Raw genomic sequence first — 26013 nt, forward strand, 5'->3', positions numbered from 1 at the left:
TTGATTAATTTTAGTCTCTTTATTTGTTTAATATATAGCTATTATATTGGAATTTATTATAGATATAGAATTTAATTTGAATTTATATTATAATATAGTTAGTTATAATTACATTCTTTTTCCCCAAAAAATTAAATTATGAATAACAATACTAATAATTAATTTATTGACTAAATGAATTCATATATTTATTCCGATAATCAGATAATTATAAAAAATCAAATTATAAAAGAATGTGATTATAATGAAATATGAAATGGCCCTTGTGTTTCAGGAGTGCTTCTTAAGGTATTGGGACAAAAATTCAAAATTTAACGTAAAGAGCAATGTAGTGAGGAGGGGGCATTTGTCTCATATACGTAGTAATTTTTGTTCGCTTTAAATTTTAATGTTGCTCCACAGTTTTAGTTTAAGCACGTTGTTTTTTATTTTAATGTCTTTTCGTTTTTCAAATAATGCCAGAAACACTTATTTTCATAGTAAACTCCCAAACTTTCCCCAACAAAATTCCTCCTTGGACATTTCGTCCCGCGTAAAATCCCCCTTCCCCAGACAATTCCATCCCTGCGGAAAATTTGCCCCAGATAATTACTTGCGGTCAATTCTGCATGGAAAATTCTTTTCAGCCTATTTTATTTGAAAAAAAGACTTGTTTTTCTTTTAATTTCTAATTGTTTTTCAAACAACCCCGGAAATCTTACCTCCGTGTTTAATTTTTCCTGAATATACTCTCCTCCTAATGTCCATGGAATATTTATCAAGCGAAAAATTCCTTCACAGAAAATTTCTCCCAAGGAGCCCCCCCCCCCGACGGAAAAATCCCCCAAACAATTTCGAACCTTTGAAAATTTTACCCGTGCCATTTCTTCAGAATATCTCAACATGTGAAATTGAATTGACAAAGAGTAAGCAAGTCAAATAGATAGAATTTCATATAGGACTTCCTTTAAATTCCCCAGGGTAAAGTTTTCCCTCAGAAAGCACATCCCAGAAACTTTCCTCCTCATGGAAAATCCCCCCCAGGGAAAATTCCCCTTCCACGAAAAATGTCTATTTGCTTCGCTGTGAATATACTATATGTAAAAAATACAAAAAGTTCATATATTTCATAGCTTACAACCCCTTTTCAGGGACTGGGGGGTCATGTCATCCCCAATGACATGATTATTTGACATTTCAGGTATGCTGATCGAAGTGGCTATTTCAAAATTTTGATTGGATTATTTTGGGAAAAAAGGGACATGAAAGGGGGGAGTCCAGTTCTTCAATTTTTTCGATCGCAAAATAGGAAACTTCCATTTTTCTGACACTATCACCCTGGCAAAAAAATAAAACAGCCCAAATTAACGTGCATCTGTGATCTTTCTTCTGGCAGAAAATAAAATATTTCACATTTTTGAAGATGGAAGCTAGAAACCTTTACAGTAGGGTTCTCTGATATGCTGAATCTGATGGTGCAATCTGATGGTTTTCATTAAGAGTCGTTGACTTTTTAGGGGTGTTTCCATCGTTTCTCAAAAGTCTTGCTTACTTTCTCAGGCTTTTAGCTTTTGATTGGTACTTTAAACTTGACGAATTTTACATATCTGGAATCAGAATTAAAAGCCAATTCTTTCGGAATGTGTAGTGTTATTAAAGTTCCTTGTCTCAGATTTTCGGTTGCTATTGGGCCTACACTCAAAAATCTACACTGAGAAACGGCACTGGTGGTGGGTATGGACATTAATTTTATGACAACATCGTATAGGCATTTTTGAGACCCATACTACGAGACTTCCACGATTTGAGTGGATCAGTTTTTTCTTTAACCAAAAATTCCCCGCTAAAATCCGGAAAGTTGTGAAAACTTCGCCAAGTGATCATCCCCACTAACAGGCTTGATTCTGTAGTGGCTAAATTACAGGGACTGTCACGGCGATCGCATCTGTTGAAGTTCCGCAGTCTTCAGAATTGAATGTGTCAGGAAGTTTAATTTCTTGGCCTTATGTACCTATTTTGGGGTAGATGCTTAAATGAATTTTAGGTAAATATAACATTGATAAATGCTTCCACACGGCGATACCAATAAGTAATTTCCTTAATTCCGGGAAGAATTTAACCTGGAGAGATTTAGTTAGTGGGGTGTGTAAAATTCCTTGTTCTTATGGAAAATTTTATACTGGTAGAACTCACCAAAAATTTCTTGAAAGGTTTATTGAGCATCGCAACTCAATAGAAAAAACCCTACAATTAAGCAAGCCAAACTTTTTTTTGAAACTCCTGAAACTTTTGTTTCGGCTCTGGATGAACATACGTTTTTCCATCCTGAAGATTTTGTACTATTTGATGAGGCCACGGCTATTTCTAATGATAGGGTTTGTCTCAGCGGGCGAGGGAGGCTATAGAAGTTAAAAACATATGTTTACTAATCTTTCAATAAATAGGGACACGGAAAATTTAAATATTGGCCCAATTTGTGATTGTCTTTTGAAAAATGAACCAATAGTCAATAAGGGAATTAAGATTTTACATAATCACCAGGAGACTAGATTACCTACTGGAACAAAAAGAGTTGCTTCAATAATAGCTAACAAGAGGATTATTTCGCAACAGAATAATTAACTTAGTTTCAATTATTATAATTTTTTTCCCAGATACTTTGATCTTTTCATTGAAGTAACTCTAATAGTTGCGACAATTGTATTGACTAATATTGGTGGTGGTTTTATTTTTTTTTTTTACCTTAGGTTTTTTTTGTATTTATCTTTGCTTCTCTTGTGACACCTTAGCTTTTGATACAAACTTGTGGATACAGATATGCATGGTGATCATCAGCATGCATGAGTCAATGGGGACATTACTCTTCTTCGTCTTCTTCTCGGTCATTTGAGAAACAATTTTCTATGTTGGATTTTCACTGCCGGACTTTTATCGGTAGATACCAGAAAAAGCCAAAAATATCCAAATATTGTTTTCGATAACGATATTTATGTTTCTATGCTTGATATTGATGTTTGTTCCAATATATCGATATCGATATCCAAAATCGTCCAGCACTAGTAGGCCGACGGGTCACTGAAAAAAAAAACAGAAAAAAAGAAAAACAAACTGCTACGAACAATTCCACTAAACCATCATAAAAAAAAGCTCAACTGGTAGGTTGAAATTAAAGAGAGAAAGAGACATCATCGTAGCATACCTTACAAAAAAAAATCCTTTAGTTTTATTGGTTTATTTTTGAGACGTATCTTCGCCTCATCCTACTTCCTTAAGGTTTATGATCCCTTAAAAAGTTCTTAGAATATCATAAAATAATTTGAATATTATTATTATTATCCATTATTAAAACAATTATTTCATACTGAATACAATAATACCTATATAAAAATAATACCAATAATAACTTGTTTTGATCCAACGGATATTTATGTAAAGTCGAAAAAAAAGGAATTGGAGTCGCTGAAAAACCATTTACACATTACCCCACAATTTTATGATAAATTTTATTCAAGAGGTTGTTCCGCACCCAAAATCTATGGTCTACTCAAAATTCAAAAGATGGGAGTCCCCTTCCGTCCCAATGTGTCAACTTTTCCGTCCCCTTTTGCAAAATTAGGAAAGGGGTTGTCGGTGGCATTGCATCCTCTCTTATCATACAATGCCACCTTTAATATTTAAAACACAAAAATTACATTTAAAAGATTTGACTGATCTTACTAATAAGTTGAGAAATTTTAGGATTCGAGGAAAATTCAATTCTCTGTAGTTTTGTTGTGGTTTCCATGTTTTCGAATTATAATCTGAAAAAGTGCGAAATTACAAAAGTACTTTGATTTGATACAATGTGATCATAGCTAGTTTGAATATTGAGGTCAATATGAAGTTGGTTTTCCTTGTAAATGAAAATTCTCCTTATTTTGGTTTTAGAGGTGAATTTTACAAACAGGTGTTTGTTTTGGCTATGGGGACAACCCCCTCTTCTTTGTTGGCAAATATTTTCATGGACTCTATTGAAACCTCAATTACGCACAGTTTTAGGCTCTCCCCTCATTTCTGGGGCAGATTCATGGACGATGGGGATTGCATTTGGAAAAACGGTTTAGATTCCTTAGACCATTTCCGTAAACATTTAAATAGTTTTGATAAAAGTATAAAATTTATAGTGGAGTTTGAAGAAAATGACAAACTACCTTTTCTTGATATCTTATTAATTAAAAGTGATTTTCATTTACTGTTTCTGGGGCAGCTTCATGGACGATGGGGATTGCATTTGGAAAAACGGTTTAGATTCCTTAGACCATTTCCATAAACATTTAAATAGCTTTGATAAATATATAAAATTTATAGTGGAGTTTGAAGAAAACGACAAACTACCTTTTCTTGATATCTTATTAATTAAAAGTGATTTCCATTTACTGTTCTCAATATATAGAAAGCCTACACACAGGGATAGGTATTTAAATTTTCATTCGTACCACCCTATTTCAGTGAAACAAAGGGTTGTGAATTCACTGGTGGATAGAACTTTCACAATTTGTTCCCATGAGTTCTTACATTCTGAATTGTTCTATTTGAGGGATATTTCATTTACTAATAGTTACCCGATTAAATTCATTGATAAAATGATAAAAAATAGACGTATTAAACATAACAATAGGGTTATTGAAGTTCCGCAGTCTTCAGAATTGAATGTGTCAGGAAGTTTAATTTCTTGGCATTATGTACCTATTTTGGGGTAGATGCTTAAACGAATTTTAGGTAAATATAACATTGATAAATGCTTCCACACGGCGATACCAATAAGTAATTTCCTTAATTCCGGGAAGAAATATAACCTGGAGAGATTTAGTTAGTGGGGTGTGTAAAATTCCTTGTTCTTATGGAAAATTTTATATTGGTAGAACTCACCAAAAATTTCTTGAAAGGTTTATTGAGCATCACAACTCAATAGAAAAAACCCTACAATTAAGCAAGCCAAACTTTTTTTTGAAACTCCTGAAACTTTTGTTTCGGCTCTGGATGAACATACGTTTTTCCATCCTGAAGATTTTGTACTATTTGATGAGGCCACGGCTATTTCTAATGATAGGGTTTGTCTCAGCGGGCGAGGGAGGCTATAGAAATTAAAAACATATGTTTGCTAATCTTTCAATAAATAGGGACACGGAAAATTTAAATATTGGCCCAATTTGTGATTGTTTTTTTGAAAAATGAACCAATAGTCAATAAGGGAATTAAGATTTTACATAATCAACAGGGGACTAGATTACCTACTGGAACAAAAAGAGTTGCTTCAATAATAGCTAACAAGAGGATTATTTCGCAACAGAATAATTAATTTAGTTTCAATTATTATAATTTTTTTCTCAAATGCTTTGATCTTTTCATTGAAGTAACTCTAATAGTTGCGACAATTGTATTGACTAATATTGGTGGTGGTTTTATTTTTTTTTTTTTTACCTTAGGTTTTTTTGTATTTATCTTTGCTTCTCTTGTGCTGAGGACGCCTATTTTGCGTACAGTCAAAACGTCCGCGTTGTTTTAGTCTTTCATTTTTTATCTCTACTGGCCACAGTCTCGTTTGTTGTCTTTTCGTTGAGTTTTACCTCTCTTTGTTGATTTTTAATAGAAGTCAGATTTTTCGTTTCATTTCGTTGCAATTTTTATTGCAACCCAACACCCATTTTGATGGCTTTCAGATAGCTTTCGAAATTCCCATCAGTTTGTTTTTGCTATAATCTTTAAAATGAAGATCAATCGAAAAACAAGCTATCATCCCTGAATCAACTTTGACTTGCTATTTTTTCCCAAATGCCTTGGTGCAATAAAAAATAAATATTATGTTGTGCCACCATTTGTCTTTACATGACTTTATTGCAATATTTGGATGTGACTTTTAATATGACGTCATTAACGTTGCACCTTGAATGCAGCCTTTTGTATTTATGAATGACGTCATTACATGCGCTTATTAGTACTGCTAAAATGACGTCATCTGTACCATATATATCGAGTCCACATGGTGTAGTCTTACTTCATACAGTGAATTTTACAGAGTTATCATATAAAGCGCATACAATGAATACAATAATGAAGTTTCTTGCTGTTGGAGTTTCAGCCTCCTTTTGTACAATATCCGTTTGGTGGGCTGTTAAAAAATATAGAGAATTTGAAACGGAGGAATGTTCAAGACAAAATACTAGATTTGACAATGGCATTCTTATTGACAAGGGCACAGCCAGTAAGGACTGTGTAAGCACATCACCTGTTGAAGAAATCGGCAAGGACAAAGACAATCCTAGTGGTGCAAAACCTTCATCAGCAAATGAGAATGAAGTAGAGTACGAGCTAACTACAGAAGAAAATAAAGACGGAGAAGGAGAGAAAAAGAAAGGTGTTGAAGAAATCCCCAATGAGAAAGAAAACCCCAGTGACACGAAACCTTCATCACCAAATGTTGAAAATAAAGTGGGAGACGAGCCAACTGCAGAAGGAACTAAAAACGGAGAAGGAGAGAATAATAAAGATGCTGGAAAAATCGCCAAGAACAAAGAAAGTCCTACTGAAGTAAAACGTTCATTGACATATGTTGAAAATGAAGTAGAGGGTGAGCCAACTACATACGAAACTAAAGACAGAGAAGGAAAGAAAAAGACATTTGTTGAAAAAATCATCAAGGACATAGAAATCTCTACAGACACAAAAACTTCATCAACAAATGTGAAAAATGAAGTAGAGGGGGAGCCAACTACATACGAAACTAAAGACAGAGAAAGAGAGAAAAAGACAGTTGCTGAAAAAATCACCAAGGACAAAAAAAGTCCTGCTGACGCAAGACCTTCATCAGCAAATGTTGAAAATGAAGTAAAGGAAAAGTCAACTGTAGAAAAAAATAAAGACGGAGAAGGAGAGAAAAAGAAAGTTGCTGAAGCAATCACCAAGGACAAAGAAATCCCTACAGATGCAAAACCTTCATCAGCAAATGTGAAAAATGAAGCAGAGGGCGAGCCAAACGCAGAAGAACTGGAAGACCAGAAAAAAAGGAAAACTTTCTGTTTTTCGAGAAAATTTTCTGAGTTTTTCGACAGGATTTTAGAGTTTGAAAAAGAGGAGCGGCGCATAGAGAAAGAAGAGGAACAGCGACTAAAGGAAAAAGAGGAACAGCAACTGAAGAAAGAAGAGGGAAAATTTACACCCGAGAATAAGAAGAAAAGGAAAGGGAACAAAAGGAGGAAGTGATTAAGGAAAGAATAGAAAGAAAGGCTAAGAATAAAAAAGAAATGAAAATAAATGATAATCTTTAGAGTGATTCGTTGAAGCAGGACGGGTATAATGTAAATTTCAAGTTAGCAAGTTATTCCCCTCCTACTGAGGGGGAGGGGGCATAAAATTGAAGTTTTAAGTCTAAAAAACAACTTTTGAATAGTTTTGTACTTACTAGAACATTAAATTTATGTCTCTCAATATGATTTATTCTTTATTTAAATCGATAGGTTCAATACTCCTTCTACTAGAGGATAGGGAACGTTCAACTAGGAAACAGGAAAAATATGTTGAGATCTTTGTAGCCTACTTGTTATTCTATAAGGTTTTGACCCTTAAAAAAGAGTCAAAATTGTAATGATAGGAGCCACGATGAGTTTTTTTTTTTTTTTTTTTAAGTGCAATGGTAGGTGGCTTACGTCTCAGTTCATAAGAATTTAGGTTTAGTTCTATCTATTGAATTAAATAAAAAAAAAACTAATTTTTTTAGCTGAAAGTAAGGAGCGACATTAAAACTTAAAACGAACAGAAATTACTCCGTATATGAAATGGGTTGTCCCCTCCGCAATCCCTCGCTCTTTACGATAAAGCTTTTAATTGTTTTAAAAAGTAGAATTGTGGCAAAGAGTCAAACTTAAGCGTAAAGAGCGAGGGATTGCGGAGGAGACAACCCATTTCATATACGGAGTAATTTCTGTTCGTTTTAAGTTTTAATGTCGCTCCTTACTTTCAGCTAAAAAAATTAGTTTTTTTTTTATTTAATTTCTGAACGTTTTTGAATTAATGCATGTTTGGTTTTGGCTCTCCGCACATAAATTATTAAAATGAAATTTGTATATTAATTCTTTTTTGGCTAAATGGCTTTCTCTTAGTTTTGATCAGACGATTTTGAGAAATAAGGGGTGGAGATGGAGGCCTAGTTGCCCTCCAATTTTTCTGTTACTTAAAAAGGCAACTAGAACTTTTAATTTTTAACGAACGTTTTTATTAGTAAAAAATATATGTAACTTAAGAATTAACTTACGTAACAAACTTTCATAACCTTATATTTTTATTATGTATACGAGGGGTTTGTACCCTCGTTAATACCTCGCTCTTTACACTAAATCGTAAGTTTTGTCCCAATTCTTTAAGAATGACCCCTGAATCAGAAAGGCCGTAGAATAAATAGTTGAAATTACTAAAAATACTTTAGCATAAAGAGCGAGGTATTTATCTCCTCCTAAATACCTCGCTCTTTATGCTAAAGTATTATTAGAACCCCCTCATATTCGTAATAATATCTGTTCGTTTTAAGTTTCAATGCTACTCCTTCCTTTCATTTGAAAAAAGTTTTCATGTTTATTTTTCATTGTTTTCTTATAGTAATGCTAGAAAATCCTGCGCCCTTTTCATTGAATTTTTCTTCCCCCATGACAGATTCCTCCAAGGAAAGATCCTCCAACATAGCCCTCTCTCCTCAGCCCCACCCCCAAACAAAATAAAATCCCCCTGAAAACGTCTGTACACTTCCCAATAACCATTACTATATGTAAACACTGGTCAAAGTTTGTAACTTGCAGCCCCTCCCCCAGGGATTGTGGGGGGAGTAAGTCATCCCCAAGGACATAGTTATTATGGTTTTCGACTATGTTGAACAAAATGGCTGTCTCAAAATTTTGATCCGTTGACTTTGGGAAAAAATGAGCGTGGGAGGGGGCCTAGATGCCCTCCAATTTTTGTTCACTTAAAAAGAGCACTAGAACTTTTCATTTCCGTTAGAATGAGCCCTCTTGCGACATTCTAGGACCACTTGGTCGATACGATGTTCCCTGGGGAAAAAAAAAACAAATAAACACGCACCCGTGATTTGTCTTCTGGCAAAAAATACAAAATTCCACATTTTTGTAGATAGGAGCTTGAAACTTCCACAGTAGGGTTCTCTGATACGCTGAATCTGATGGTGTCATTATTGTTAAGATCCTACGACTTTTAGGGGGTGTTTTCCCCTATTTTCCTAAATAAGGAAAATTTTCTCAGGCTCTTAACTTTTGATGGGTAAGACTAAACTTGATGAATCTTATATATTTAAAATCAGCATTAAAATGAGATTCTTTTGATGTAGCTATTGATATCAAAATTCAATTTTTTAGAGTTTTGGTTACTATTGAGCCGGGTCGCTCCTTACTACAGTTCGTTACCACGAACTGTTTGATGCTAGAGAATCCTGCGCCCTTGTCATTGAATTTTTCTTCCCCCATGACAGATTCCTCCAAGGAAAGATCCTCCAACATAGCCCTCTCTCCTCAGCCCCACCCCCAAACAAAATAAAATCCCCCTGAAAACGTCTGTACACTTCTCAATAACCATTACTATATGTAAACACTGGTTAAACTTTGTAACTTGCAGCCCCTCCCTCAGGGATTGTGAGGGAGTAATTCATCCCCAAAGACATAGTTATTATGGTTTTCGATTATGCCGAACAAAATGGCTATCTCAAAATTTTGATCCGTTGACTTTGGGAAAAAATGAGCGTGGGAGGGGGCCTAGATGCCCTCCAATTTTTTTGGTCACTTAAAAAGGGCACTAGAACTTTTCATTTCCGTTAGAATGAGCCCTCTTGCGACATTCTAGGACCACTTGGTCGATACGATGACCCCTGGGAAAAAAAATAAACACGCACCCGTGATTTGTCTTCTGGCAAAAAATACAAAACTCCACATTTTTGTAGATAGGAGCTTGAAACTTCTACAGTAGGGTTTTCTGATACGCTGAATCTGATGGTGTCATTTTTGTTAAGATCCTACGACTTTTAGGGGGTGTTTCCCCCTATTTTCCTAAATAAGGAAATTTTTCTCAGGCTCTTTACTTTTGATGAGTAACACTAAACTTGATGAATTTTATATATTTAAAATCAGCATTAAAATGCGATTCTTTTGATGTAGCTATTGATATCAAAATTCCATTTTTTAGAGTTTTGGTTACTATTGAGCCGGGTCGCTCCTTACTACAGTTCGTTACCACGAACTGTTTGATGCCAGAGAATCCTGCGCCCTTGTCATTGAATTTTTCTTCCCCCATGACAGATTCCTCCAAGGAAAGATCCTCCAACATAGCCCCCTCTCCTCAGCCCAACCCCTAACAAAATAAAATCCCCCTGAAAACGTCTGTACACTTCTCAATAACCATTACTATATGTAAACACTGGTTAAAGTTTGTAACTTGCAGCCCCTCCACCAGGCATTGTGGGGGAGTAATTCATGCCCAAAGACATAGTTATTATGGTTTTTGATTATGCCGAACAAAATGGCTATCTCAAAATTTTGATCAAAATAGATGATAATGCACCTGTGTTTGCTTTTTCACTGCCTGAAGGCAATTATAAGTGCGAGAAATACTGGCGTGCCATTCTGCCAAATTGGATGCCTTTAAGCTCAATTATGACGTATTTTGTACGTATTGTACGTATTTGTACGTACGTATCTCAATTATTGTACGTATTTTGATTCTTCAATTTCTCTTTAAAAGTTGTTTTGTTGGAATTAAAAGAGCTCTAGTAATTTCAAGCACGGTAAACTATTGACAATTATGCTTTTATTTCTTCTTTTGTGTGTTCCATAAAAAGCAAGTAAATCTGGTCAACCAGTGACGGGTTAACCTCTGGTTAACCTGGTCAAACTGGTTAACCTCAGCCTTACCCATTGACGTCAATTCACGTAGGTGTAGGAAAAATGGGCAACTTTGTTTTGTTTTTTTCATTTGTTTTACTGAAGATACAAAAACAGAGCATTTTCAATGAAAATAACCCAAAAAAGCTGTTTTTCAAAATCCTGGGAGAAAAACTAGAAGGGACTCTGGCCATCCCCACATTGACGTCCTTTGTTTTTTTTTAGATAATATTGCTGCGCAACACACTTCCAACTAGCATTTTTTTTTTCTTCATAGTCCTCCTGATTTATTACTAAAGACAAATCGGATTCAACCTAGATCCATCCAAACAGAAAAACTAAGCGACAAAAACTTTAACTGAACAGTAAGAACAACTCTGAAGGTCATTTTATATATATTATTTTATATGTTATTAATTTTCATCATAATCAACGCTAGCAATAATTTTATTTGATGCAAGACATTTGGCAAACATTAAATTACTCATATTAAACTTATGTCTCGTATTTGACTGATGCCTAATTCCTGAATGATGTCACGCATCTGGATGTCTCCTCCTTAATAATATGTTGAAGTTCTGACCTAACAACTATTAAAAAAAAAAAATCAATGTTCATTTGTTCCTTGAGATATCTAGGGAATCGAGGCTAATATTTAAAAACTGAATCAAATAAAAAAAAAATAGTAAAAAAACAAAATACTTGATTTCAACACTAATCTTACTAAAAAAAAAAAAATAATAAAGTAAAATCTAGTAGAAGTTAGAGGAAACAGCAGAATAGAAAAAAAAAGTTTTAAATGTGAACAACCGTCAAAAATACGTGTTTTCAAGGACTAACGATGCAAATATTAACAAGATATCGTTTGGTTTTAAAAATTAACATCTCGATTTATTTAACAAGACAATTTATTATTTTGCCCAACTTTCTGATTGGTGCTTTAATTGTAGCCTGAAATCAGAAAGTATTTTACCAAAGTCTCCGATTGGTACCTTTGTTGTACCCGGAACCTGGATCTATTTTACCAAAGTCTCTGATTGGTTCTTTTATTGTAGACGGAATCTGAAAGTATTTTACCTAAGTCTCCGATTGGTACTTTTGCTGTACCTGGAACCTGGATCTATTTTACCAAAGTCTCTGATTGGTTCTTTTATTGTACCCGGAATCTGAAAGTATTTTACCTAAGTCTCTGATTGGTACTTTTGTTATAACCGAAACCTAAAAGTATTTTACAAAAGTTTCTGATTGGTACTTTTTCTGCAGACTGAAACCAGAAAGTATTGTACCAACTACTAAAGTCTCTGATTGGTACTTTTATTGTACCTGAAACCATGGCTACCAAATTGACACATTTTGTGTCAAAATGACACAATTTGATGTTGCGTGACACAATGACACAATCAGACGAAATGATGACACAATCGACGAAAATGACACATTTTTCAATAAAAAATGACACAATCGACAAAAATGACACATTTAAAAAAAAATGACACATTTTTCAAAAAAGAAATGACACATTTTTGTCATCCTAGTCTTGATTTTTAAATGGTAATAAAAGAAAAGTAAAATTTCAATTTTCTACCTCCAGAAAAGCTACAAATTAATGGAAGGGAATAGCGCTGCCTAACGGTGGCAGTAGTACACAAACAGTGCAAAATACAGGACAGATGCCATAACCGTATTTAAAATTTAAACCAAGCGAAAAAAAAAACAGCCATAGGCGGAAATTTCAAATCAAAATGCACGCTGAAAATATGAACTTAATTGTCCTGTGGTGGTGCAGTGGATTTGACCTTAGCTTGGTAATACGGGACCCAGAGATCGAATCACGCTGCACGAATGCACTGCAGGGCCGACGCAGGGACCTTAGTAGTCAAGAAGCGTCGTTAATTCTTAAATAATAAATAATATGAACTTAATTTGGTAATACGGGACCCAGAGATCGAATCATGCTGCAGCAATGCACTGCAGGGCCGACGCAGGGACCTTAGCAGTCAAGAAGCGTCGTTAATTCTTAAATAATAAATAATATGAACTTAATTTGGTAATACGGGACCCAGAGATCGAATCATGCTGCAGCAATGCACTGCAGGGCCGACGCAGGGACCTTAGTAGTCAAGAAGCGTCGTTAATCTGATACAATATGAACTTAATTGGCTTCTTGATTGAGTATTTGATGTCGCCAATTGGTACGTACTTAAAAGTAAAAATTAAACAGCATGCAGTTTACCAAAGCTGTGTGCATAAACAGCAACTCCCATTTTTAGGAGTACAGGAGCGGTATCCAACCTCGGACAAGATTACAAATTTCCAGAGATGTCTTTCCTTCAGAATAATCCATCTGGCCTGAAAAGGCACCAAAAAATATGACAAAAGTACTAGATTGAAGCTGGTTGAATGGCTTGCATATTGAGTTAATAAAAAGCTTAGCCAATAAAGCCGATTACGTATAGAGCCGATTACGATTACGACGTCATACGAAAAGTCTATTTTCAATTTGCTGTAGGAATTGATTGTACCTAAAACTTTTATAAATGTAAAATTGCCTCGTTGGCCGCCCAGACACAAATTCATAGTGTGTAACATTAATTTAATCGAATGTTTCTATTTCTTTCATGACGTCACAAAAAGGTCGTGATCCCAAGATAATAGGATAAGGTTAAGTTTACTCCATTTTGAACTGATTTGGAAAAGATTACATATTCAAAACTCTAAATAAAGATTTGACAATTAAATATGATACCACTTGTAGCAAAAAAAATATGACACATTTTGTGACACATTATGGAATCTGAGATGACATCCCCATGACAAATTCCTCCAAAGAAAGTTCCCCCGCTTAACTCCCTCCCCTCAACCCCTCCCCCAGCCAAAAATCCCCCTGAAAGCGTCTCTATACTTCCCAATAATCGTTACTATATGTAAACACTGGTCAAGGTTTGTAACTTGCGGCCCCTCTGAAAGGGACTGTGGGGGAGTAAGACGTCCCCAAACACATAGTTATTAGGTTTTAGAGCTATGCTGAATAAAATGGCTATCTCAGAATTTTGATCCGGTGACATTGGGAAAAAAAATGAGCGTGGGAGGGGGCCTAGGTTCCCTCCAAATTTTTTGGTTACTTATAAAGGGCACTAGAACTTTCAATTTCTGTTAGAATGATTCCTCTTACGACATTCTAGGACCACTGGGTGAATACGATCACCCCTGGAAAAAAATAATAAAAAAACAAACAAATAAACACGCGTCCGTGATCTGTCTTGTGGCAAAAAATGCAAAATTCAACATTTTCAAACAGTTCGTGGTAACGAAATGTAGTAAGCAGCGACCCGGCTCAATAGTAAACGAAACTCTGAAAATCGGCATTTTGATGCTAAAAGATACATAAAAAAGAATCGGATTTTCATGCTGATTTTAAATATATAAGTTTCATCAAATTTAATCTTTGTCATCAAAAGTTAGGAGCCTGAGAAAATTTACCTTATTTTGGAAAAATAGGGAAAAACACCCTAAAAGTCATATAATCTTAACGAAAATCACACCATCGCATTCAGCGTATAAGAGAACCCTAGAGCAAAAATTCCAAGCTCCTATCTACAAAAATGGGGAATTTCGTATTTTTTGCCAGAAGACAGATCACGGGTGCGTGTTTTTTTTCCCAGGGGTCATCGTATCGACCAAATGGTCCTAGCATGTCGCGAGAGGGCTCATTCTAATGGAAATGAAAAGTTCTAGTGTCCTTTTTAAGTGACCAAAAAAATTGGAGGGCACCTAGGCCCCCTCCCACGCTCATTTTTTTCCAAAAGTCAACAAATCGAAATTTTGAGATAGCCATTTTGTTCCACATAGTCGAAAACCATAATAACTATGTCTTTGGTGATGACTTACTCCCCCACAGTCCCTGGGGGAGGGGCTGCAAGTTACAAACTTTGACCAGTGTTTACATATAATAATGGTTATTGGGAAGTGTACAGACGTTTTCAGGGGGATTCTTATGGTTTGGGGGGTTATGTTGAGGGGAGGGAGCTATGTGGGAGTAGCCTATCTTTCCTTGGAGGAATATGTCATGGTGGAAGAGAAACTCAATGAAAAGGGCGCAGGATTTTCTAGCATTACTATAAAAAAAAAACAATGAAAAAATAAACATGAAAAAGTTTTTTCAATTGAAAGTAAGGAGTAGCATTAAAACTTAAAACGAACAGAGATTATTAAGCATATGAGGGGTTCTAAAAATATTTTAGCATAAAGAGCGAGGTATTTAGGAGGAGATATATACATCGCTCTTTATGCTAAAGTATTTCTAGTAATTTCAACTACTAATTCTAAGGCATTTCTGATTCAGGGGTCATTCTTAAGGAATTGGGACAAAAATTAAGATTAATATAAACAGCGAGGTATTAACGAGGGGAAAAACCCCCTCATATACATAATAAAAACATAAGAATATAAAATTTTTTTACGTAAGTTAATTCTTAAGTTATGTATATTTTTTACTAATAAAAACGTTCGTTAAAAATTAAAAGTTCTAGTTGCCTTTTTAAGTAACCGAAACATTGGAGGGCAACTACGCCTCCTTCCCCACTCCTTATTTCTCAAAAGCCATTTAGCCAAAAAGAGAATTAGTATGCGAATTTCATTTTAATAATTTATGTGCGGAGAGCCAAAATTAAACATGCATTAATTCAAAAACGTTCAGAAATTAAATTTAAAAAAATAGTTTTTTTAACTGAAAGTAAGGAGCGACATTAAAACTTAAAACGAACAGAAATTACTCCGTATATGAAACGGGTTTTCCTCTCCGCAATCCCTCGCTCTTTACGCTAAAGTTTGACTCTTTGCCACAATTCTAATTTTTAAAACAATTAAAGACTTTAGCGTAAAGAGCGAGGGATTGCGGAGGGGAAAACCCGTTTCATATACGGAGTAATTTCTGTTCGTTTTAAGTTTTAATGTCACTCCCTTACTTTCAGTTAAAAAAAACTGTTTTTTTTTTTAATTTAATTGTAGATAGAAGCTTGAAACTTCTTCGGCACTGAACCAGTTCAGAGGGATTGGCTTGTTGTATGGTATAGCAGAGCAGTTGATGCAGTCAGAGCCATATGCACTGACAATTGTAGCTACAAGTAGCCGAGGTTTCAGTCGCAGTCACAAGTAGTCACATAGTAGTTGGATTATTATTAATTTTGAGACTCAAAGTAGCTTGCCAATTCGGGTACACTAGAAAAAAATGAAGGGATGGTACGGTTGTATTTTTCCGCCTATAGGGTAATAATAAAAACATTCGTTTTTTTGTCTGACCGTAAAAGCATCCAAACTAGAGAATTGTAGGATAGCGTAAGGAAAAAATAGTACGAAAATAGGCCAAGTGATATATTTTCCTGCAGAATCGGTAGTTGTTGGATTATTGATTACAAGTTTTCATAAGTTAGGATCACATCAGAAAATACTTTAATCTTCATCCTTTCGTGACAAAACGTTTTACTTTAATTTATTAACTGTTTGTTACATTATTGCTTTTTCATGTGAAATTAGCCGTGTAAAAACGGCATTTTGTTTGTTGAAAAACAGACTTCTTTGATAAAAACCCCTTCAAATGTGTCTGATTCGCCATTTTGAGCCTTAAAGGTACCAATAGAGATGTACTAATAAGACCAATAAGAAACTTTCAGGTACATTAAAAGTTCCAACAAGAGGCCTTGGCAAAATACTTTCTGGTTTCAGGCTAAAAAGTACCAATCAGAGACTTTGGTAAAGAACTTTCAGGTTTCAGGCAGGGCTGCCAAATTTTTTTCAAGGGGTGTGTCATATTTTTTCCGAAATGTGCTTTTTGTGTCATCACAGATTCCATAATGTGTCACAAAATGTGTCATATTTTTTTGCTACAAGTGGTATCATATTTAATTGTCAAATCTTTATTTAGAGTTTTGAATATGTAATATTTTCCAAATCAGTTCAAAAAGGAGTAAACTTAACCTTATCCTATTATCTTGGGATCATGACCTTTTTGTGACGTCATGAAAGAAATAGAAACATTCGATTAAATTAATGTTATACACTATGAATTTGTGTCTGGGCGGCCAATGAGGCAATTTAACATTTATAAAAGTTTTAGGGACAATCAATTCCGACAGCAAATTGAAAATAGACTTTTCGTATGACGTCGTAATCGTAATCGGCTCTATACGTAATCGGCTTTATTGGCTAAGCTTTTTATTAACTCAATATGTAAGCCATTCAACCAGCTTCAATCTAGTATTTTTGTCATATTGTTTGGTGCCTTTTTAGGCCAGATGGATTATTCTGAAGGAAAGACATCTCTGGAAATTTGTAATCTTGTCCGAGGTTGGATACCCCTCCTTTACTCCTAAAAATGGGAGTTGCTGCTTATGCACACAGCTTTGGTAAACTGCATGCTGTTAAATTTTTACTATTAAGTACGCACCAGTTGGTTACATCAAATACTATATCAAGAAGCCATTTAAGTTCATATATTAAGCGTGTATTTTGATTTGAAATTTCCGGTTATGGCATCTGTCCTGTATTCCGCACTGTTTGTGTACTACTGCCACCGTTAGGCAGCGCTATTCCCTTCCATTAATTTGTAGCTTTTCTGGAGGTAGAAAATTGAAATTTTACTTTTCTTTTATTACCATTTAACAATCAAGACTAGGATGACAAAAATGTGTAATTTTTTTTTGAAAAATGTGTCATTTTTTTTTTTTAAATGTGTCATTTTTGTCGACTGTGTCATTTTTCATTGAAAAATGTGTCATTTTCGTCGATTGTGTCATCATTTCGTCTGAATGTGTCATTGTGTCACGCAACATCAAATTGTGTCATTTTGACACAAAATGTGTCAATTTGGCAGCCATGATTGTGAAGTATGGCACACCTTCTAGGGGTGTCTAAATAGGCTATGTTTATAGTGAAGTAGACGTGATTAGTGTTGTTAGTTGCCTAGTTGCCTACAGCTCTTCAGTTGACAAGTGGCTGGCTAAATGTTTGTTGTTATCTTTTGCAGATTACATCCAAGGGAAGCTACTTTTAAGCGGGTAAGGGATGCTCGAAGGCACTCTTGGTTTGGTGCAATAGCGTGCCAAGTCCTAGGTGCTCTTGAGTCTATATTATTTTAGGGCCCTCATTCCTCCCTCGTCTAGGAACCGTATTTCCATTCCAGTTTAGGGGTTCCTCTAAAATGAGGCAGTTTTGAGATCTTACTAGGGCAAATCCTTTCATTTGGGTATTCTATTGGTTTTTAGACACAATACTCTGTCTGGCGGGAGAACACGATTCAAAAGACAATTCTCTGTGTGAAGGGAAAAGAGAATCAACAGGCGATTGTCCATGTGAAGGGAGACCAAGAAACCGGTCTGTGAGGATGGAAAAGCCTGGAGCCTAAATGCAAATATATCACAACATCCCTGTGATTTACCACCTCCAAGTTTTATCTTTGTTAATACACTCGGGGAGTCTGAAGTATGTCATTCTAACAGCTTGATGACTGAAATGTATTCTACAACATATTTTGGTACAAGGAATTGGTATGGTCAGGACTGGCCCTTGTTTCTTTAGCAGGATTTTCCTGCAGAACCGTCCTAAATTTTACAGAAATCTATTTTGTCTCCAGAGGGAGAAGACTTTGTGATTTATGACCCAATGGGCCTGTATATGTATAGTTGATAAGGGTTCATGGAAATAAACCAGTACACATATTTATATAGTCAAAAGGAATATAGAAATCATCAGTATAAAAGAATCGTCCTCCCCCTTGATATTGTTACTTTCGTAGTTTTTGGGGGCTGAAGTCTTTAATTAAGACTTCAGACTTAGCGTAATCTCTTTACGCTAAAGTCTTTAATTGTTTTAAAAATTAGAATTGTGGCAAAGAGTCAAACTTTAGCGTAAAGAGCGAGGGATTGCGGAGGGGAAAACCCGTTTCATATACGGAGTAATTTCTGTTCGTCTTAAGTTTTAATGTCGCTCCTTACTTTCAGTTAAAAAAAACTAGTTTTTTTTAATTTAATTTCTGGACGTTTTTGAATTAATGCATGTTTGATTTTGGCTCTCCTCACATAAACTACTAAAATGAAATTCGCATACTAATTCTCTTTTTGGCTAAATGGCTTTTGATAAATAATGAGTGGGGAAGGAGGCGTAGTTGCCCTCCAATTTTTCGGTTACTTAAAAAGGCAACTAGAACTTTTAATTTTTAACGAACGTTTTTATTAGTAAAAAATATACATAACTTAAGAATTAACTTACGTAAAAACTTTTATATTCTTATATTTTTATTATGTATATGAGGGGGTTTTTCCCCTCGTTAATACCTCGCTCTTTATACTAAATCTTAATTTTTGTCCCAATTCTTTAAGAATGACCCCTGAATCAGAAATGCCTTAGAATTAGTAGTTGAAATTACTAGAAATACTTTAGCATAAAGAGCTATGTATTTATCTCCTCCTAAATACCTCGCTCTTTATGCTAAAATATTTTTAGAACCCCTCATATGCTTAATAATCTCTGTTCGTTTTAAGTTTTAATGCTACTCCTTACTTTCAATTGAAAAAACTTTTTCATGTTTATCTTTTCATTGTGTTTTTTTTATAGTAATGCTAGAAAATCCTGCGCCCTTTTCATTGAATTTCTCTTCCCCCATGACATATTCCTCCAAGGAAAGATACTCCCACATAGCTCCCTCCCCTCAACCTTACCCCCCAAACCATAAGAATCCCCCTGAAAACGTCTGTACACTTCCCAATAACCATTATTATATGTAAACACTGGTCAAAGTTTGTAACTTGCAGCCCCTCCCCCAGGGACTGTGGGGGAGTAAGTCATCACCAAAGACATATTTATTATGGTTTTCGACTATGTGGAACAAAATGGCTATCTCAAAATTTTGATTTGTTGACTTTTGGAAAAAATGAGCGTGGGAGGGGGCCTAGGTGCCCTCCTATTTTTTTGGTCACTTAAAAAGAACACTAGAACTTTTCATTTCCATTAGAATGAGCCCTCTCGCGACATGCTAGGACCATTTGGTCGATACGATGACCCTGGGAAAAAGAAAAAAAAAACAAACACGCACCCGTGATCTGTCTTCTGGCAAAAAATTCGAAATTCTCCATTTCTCTAGATAGGAGCTTGGAATTTTTGCTATAGAGTTCTCTTATACGCTGAATGCGATGGTGTGATTTTCGTTAAGATTCTATGACTTTTAGGGGGTGTTTCCCCCTATTTTTCCAAAATAAGGCAAATTTTGTCAGGCTCGTAACTTTTGATGACAAAGATTAAATTTGATGAAACTTATATATTTAAAATCAGCATGAAAATTCGATTCTTTTGATGTATCTTTTAGCATCAAAATTCCGATTTTTAGAGTTTCGTTTACTATTGAGCCGGGTCGCTCCTTACTACAGTTCGTTACCACGAACTGTTTGAAAATGTTGAATTTTGCATTTTTTGCCACAAGACAGATCACGGATGCGTGTTTATTTGTTGTTTTTTTTTATTGCTTTTTTTCCAGGGGTGATCGTATTCACCCAGTGGTCCTAGAATGTCGTAAGAGGAATCATTCTAACAGAAATTGAAAGTTCTAGTGCCCTTTATAAGTAACCAAAAAAAATTGGAGGGCACCTAGGCCCCCTCCCACGCTCATTTTTTCCCAATGTCACCGGATCAAAATTCTGAGATAGCCATTTTATTCAGCATAGTTCTAAAACCTAATAACTATGTCTTTGGGGACGTCTTACTCCCCCACAGTCCCCTTCGGAGGGGCTGCAAGTTACAAACCTTGACCAGTGTTTACATATAGTAATGGCTATTGGGAAGTATAGAGACGCTTTCAGGGGGATTTTTTGGCTGGGGGAGGGGTTGAGGGGAGGGAGTTAAGCGGGTGAACTTTCTTTGGAGGAATTTGTCATGGGGATAGACAACTTTCATGAGGGGGTGCAGGATTTCTTAGCATTTTTTATAGCACAATGAAAAAATAAATATGAAAAAGTTTTTTTCAACTGAAAGTAAGGAACAGCATTAAAACTTAAAACGAACAGAAATTAATGCTTATACGAAGGTTTCACCTCCTTCTGATACCTCGCTCTTTACGCTAAAGTGATTTTATTAATTTCAACTATTTATTCTACGACCTTTGTGCCTCAGGGGTCATTCTTAAGGAATTGGGAAAAAATTTAGGCCTTAGTGTAAAGAGCGAGGTATTGACGAGAGGGGGGATCCCCCTCATATACGTGATAAAAACATACGAATATAGAAGTTCTTTACGTAAGTTAATTCGTATGTTACGTAAATTTTTACTAATAAAAACGTTCGTAAAAAATTAAAAGTTTTAGTTGCCTTTTAAATAACCAAAAATTTGGGGGGTAACTAGGCCTACTCCCTCGCTCCTTTTTTCTCAAAATTTTCCGATCAAAACCATGAGAAAGCCATTTAGCCATAAAAATAAATTTATGTGCAAATTTCATTTTAATTATGTGCAAATTTATGTGCAATTGTTCATGTGCGGAGATCCGAAATCAAAACATACATTAATTCAAAAAGGTTCAGAAATTAAATATATAAAAACAAGTTTTTCTAACTGAAAGTAAGGAGCGTCATTAAAACTTTAAACGAACAGAAATTGCTCCGTCTATGAAAGGGGCTGTTCCCTTTTCAACGCCCCGCTCTTTACGCTAAAGTTTTTACTATTTTAACAATTAGAGTTGAGAGAAAGAGTCAAACTTTAGCCTAAAGAGTGAGGTGTTGAGGAGGGAACAGCCCCTTTCATATACGGAGTAATTTCTGTTCGTTTTAACCCTTTAAGTCCGGATGTCCTTTTAAAAGGACAAGCACGTTTGATTGGTAGCAATGACTCGTGTATGGTTTCAATCGGCATGTACCATCTCTTATATGATTCAGCAGTTCAAGACACGTCAAACAAGATGTCGCACAAGGCAATATGACACTCGGTTCAGTTGCTAGGCCAAAATTGGTGAGAGAGGTCCAAAAAGGGATGAAAGGTGGGTATTGATTAAAATATTTTAAAAATTATTAAATGACTTTCAAAAATTCTAAAAAAAAATGGTGGCTAGATAGTGTTAAATTAGAATTTATAAGAATTTAGATAAGAATTATAGAATTAATTATTAGAATTATATTAGAATTATAATTCTAATATTAGAACTAATTATTAGAATTATAATTAGAATTTAGATAAGAGGCTAGGATCCAACGGTAACAATGCTGGTGTATGAACTAGTTTCTGACAAGCTGTCCTTTTGAAAGGACATCCGTCCGTAAGGGTCAACAACTTGACGGCTATTGCATGAAAGAACATCGAAGGAAAATAATAAGTGCATTTAATATATTTGAATGTGTTTTAACGAATTTATATCCAAAGTATATTTCAAGATGGGTGACAAGTTTGAGAAGGCATTGAAGAAGTCACGAAACTTGCGCGCTCGGCGAAATTTTGAACCAGAACAAGCCCTAGAAATGTTTATGGAACTACAAGATGGAGTTGTTTCCGAGATGTTAGATCTTTCAGATTCCGGTGATGACGAGAGTGATAGCCAGTATTTACCACTGAACCCCTAACTAACCGACTTCTACGAGTTAACGCAGCTGGAACCGATGTGAGACAGTCCCCCTCCCGATAACTTTCTTGAGTCCCATGATCTTGAAGAACCTGGGCCCTCTACTAGCTCTTGGCCCTCTACTAGCTCTAACAGGGCAACCTTCAGCCAAAAAGGTAAACCGACGAAATAGGGACGAATACAAGTGATTTTACAAGGACTTCGAATCTTATATTAAATATCAGCAAGTTATATGTGCATATACTCGCCCACCAACAGAGTCCATGTCCCCAGCCGAATATTTTTCTATTTTTTTCTCTGATGAAATGACTGATAAGATTTTATTAGAGACGAATCGCTATGCAATGACGAAGGACAACAAATTCATCGATGTCACAAAACAAAAGATTTACTCTTACCTTTCAATAACTCTCTACATGGGAATAACAAGATTGCCTAGCTACAAGCTCTACTAGGAGAAAGAACTGAACTATACTCTCGTCTCTGGAAAGATGTCCCAAGACCCTTTCACATTGATCCGAAGGTACTTGCACTTCAATGACAACAGTAAGTGCAATCCAAAAACAAATCCTGGACATGATCGTTTGTTCAAGGTGAGGCCCATAGTTGACCTGCTGCAAGTAAATTTGATGAGAACTGAGCCTGAAGAAAGACACAGTATCGATGAACAGATTATCCCATTCAAGGGAAGATCTGTTATGTGGCTGTATCTCCAAAACAAGCCGCACAAGTGGGGGTTCAAAGTATTTACTCGAGCTGGAAGTAGTGGGAGCATGTATGACATCGAAATTTACCAAGGCCGAGGAACTGTGGAAGCTGGGCCCTTCGGTCTTGGTGGAGATGTTGTTATGAGCTCTTGAGATCCCTGGAACCCAAAGCGGAGCCCAAGATATTTTTCGACAATTGGTTTTCAAGCGTAGACCTTGTCGTTCATCTGAAGGAGATTGGATTTGATTGCGTTGGGACTATTCGTCAGAATCGTCTTTCAGGATGCGAACTGATGGAAGAAAAGGAAATGAAACGGTTTCGCATGGGACACGTCGGCTGGAGAGTTAAAAAGTCGACAGAAGTTTGCTTGGTGCGCTGGTATGATAAAAAAGCGGTCACGCTTGTGTCGGACTAGGTTGCAGTTGAGCCCAAGGATACATGTAGACGTTGGGACTCCTCCGAGAAGAAATACGAGGAAATCGAAAGGCCCGCAGTGATCAAAGAGTAAAAAAAGTACATGGGTGGCGTGGACTAGGCTGATATGCTTATTGAGCTCTATCGCTCAAACCTGAAGGCAAGAAAGTGGTATATGCGCATATTGTACTACGTTCTTGACAGTGCAGTAGTCAATACCTGGCTTATTTATCGTCGTCACTGCTGGCAGTCCAATGACAAACCAATGCCTCTACTGAAGTTCAAAACCATCATTGCATGCTCTCTCGGATACTCCGACACACCCCGAAGGCGCCCTGGTAGACCATTATCTCTGGAAGCCGAATGTACTCCTCCATGAAAAATATCTACACAGCCTACCCCCCCCCCCCTACAGACGGGCATCATGACGGGTACAACCATTTTCCTGATTTCAGAAAAGATCAAAAACGCTGCCGAGTTTGTCAGAGGAATACAAAAATCCTGTGTAGCAAGTGCCTTTGAATTGCACTGTGCCTTATTCCCGAGAGGAACTGCTTTCTCTCCTACCACAGGAGGTGAACTCTTTTTTACTTTTGTAGTAGTTACTAGTTTTGTCTGATGCAAAAATACATGGCATTATTTGAAAAAAATACTCCACTACGGACGGATGTCCTTTTAAAAGGACATGACGGATCTTGAACCCTAAACCAGATACCGAAAATGTGACTCCATATTCGATTTCAGTGATTTTTTTTTCATCTAGAAACATCTTTCAAATATTTTTTTTTCCTATCGATTTCATAATTCAGTACTTAAAGGGTTAAGTTTTAATATCGCTCCTTACTTTCAGTAAAAAAAAACTTGTTTTTTTTTTATTTAATATATACATAAGCCTGGGATCTTGGGTATTTAACTGATGTGATTACAGAACTGAATTTACTCAATGTAAGTTTCCAAGACGAAAATAAGTTTATATGCCAGATGTATTCAGGCTTTGAGGCATTTGAAATGAAACTAACATTATTTATCAAGCATATGGCTGAAAGATAGCTCGATAATTTTCAAAATTGCAAAAGTAGTAGAAGAAGCTGATATAAATTCTGTTTCGCATAATACTAAAATGAAACGTGCATTAATACAACTTCAAATTGAGTTTGAAAACAGGGTTACAAATTTCCAAAAGTGATATCTACTCACTAAAATTTCAAAAAGTTCGTCATCTATTTCTACCCGTATTTTACGAAGCTCGTCATTTCATTTTCAAATTAATCCGTTTTCGTTTTTGCATTTTATTATTCGTACCTGTTACCTTTTTTTTGACCGTATTTTATACCCTTCAACGCTTCATTGTCGTTAAATTGCAAGATCCCATTTTCCTCGTGTATTTCGATTTTTATTTTTATTTTAATATGAGTTAATTGACTTGGATGAATGCATAGGAAATCGCCTTGAAATATTTGTAAATGATTAGTTATATGTTTATGAGATTTTATCATGTCACGTGGGTCGTAGGATGGAAGTAGAACGTCGGTCATTTGCCCTGCGAAGAGGAAGTAAGTATATTAACCTTATTAATGAAGAAGAAAGAAAGATAGTTTATGTGTGGCCGAGTGGAATTGCCATATTACGTCGTCTCATGAGCAAGTTAATCGTTCAGTTTGTTAGTATTTGTAATTATGAAATTGATATGGTTGGTGTGTTTGAAAAAAGAATTTCTGTTGAAACAATTTTGTCGTCTTACCCTTTTCCAGGTTACTGTCTGGCATCAAGGACCCGTCAAAATATGGCTAGAGGTGGGCTAGCATTTATTGTTAAGGAGGAGTTAAAGCACAGGGAGAGAGATGATTTGAGCTTATGGATTGAGGGCAAGGTGGAAATTTTTAGTATTGAATTAGAAATAAATGAGAATTTAAAAGTTATTATTTGCCTGGTTTACCGGCCCTCTGGTTCTTCTCCGCAAGAGTCGTTGATTGAGATTGAAAGTTTCACGGATGGACTGGGATGCGTGCATGATATGCAGTGTGTGATAATGGGTGATTTTAATTTTAATCTTTTTAATTGTAATGGTTTTAATTTAGATTTTTTACATTGTATGATTTCGCATAGGTATTTTCCAGTGAATTTGATTCATCAAGGATTAGTGATAAATCAGTGACATTGATAGACAATATTTTCGTATCTGATGTTTTAATCAATAGTTGCTATTGTGACGTGGCAATATACCCCGCGTCGGATCATTTACCACTGATATGCTCGATACCGAATATATATACTAAGTTAAAGCAGAACAAAGGGGAAACTTTAGTGAGAGAAACGAATAAGGAAAATATTCAAAATTTACTGAAAATGTGAGCGTTATATTGTGGGACAATATTTAGAAGGAAAAGGACGCATGTCTTGCTTTTGAAAAGTTTATG

The 26013-nt window shown here is 35.6% G+C and overlaps 1 protein-coding gene across 1 annotated transcript in view; it reads right to left on the bottom strand.

Annotated features, from left to right (window-relative positions):
* Positions 1-3036: 3036 nt before the first annotated feature.
* LOC136030854 (EARP-interacting protein homolog) overlaps positions 3037-26013 on the bottom strand; it is a 171302-nt gene continuing 148325 nt past the window's right edge. The window contains exon 8 of the mRNA XM_065709909.1: positions 3037-3054. Coding sequence (XP_065565981.1) covers positions 3052-3054 — 3 coding nt within the window. The 3' untranslated portion in view covers positions 3037-3051. The remainder of the gene's footprint in view (positions 3055-26013) is intronic.

This window comes from Artemia franciscana, chromosome 9 (assembly GCF_032884065.1).
Source record: "Artemia franciscana chromosome 9, ASM3288406v1, whole genome shotgun sequence".
Classification (NCBI taxonomy): Eukaryota; Metazoa; Arthropoda; class Branchiopoda; order Anostraca; family Artemiidae; genus Artemia; species Artemia franciscana.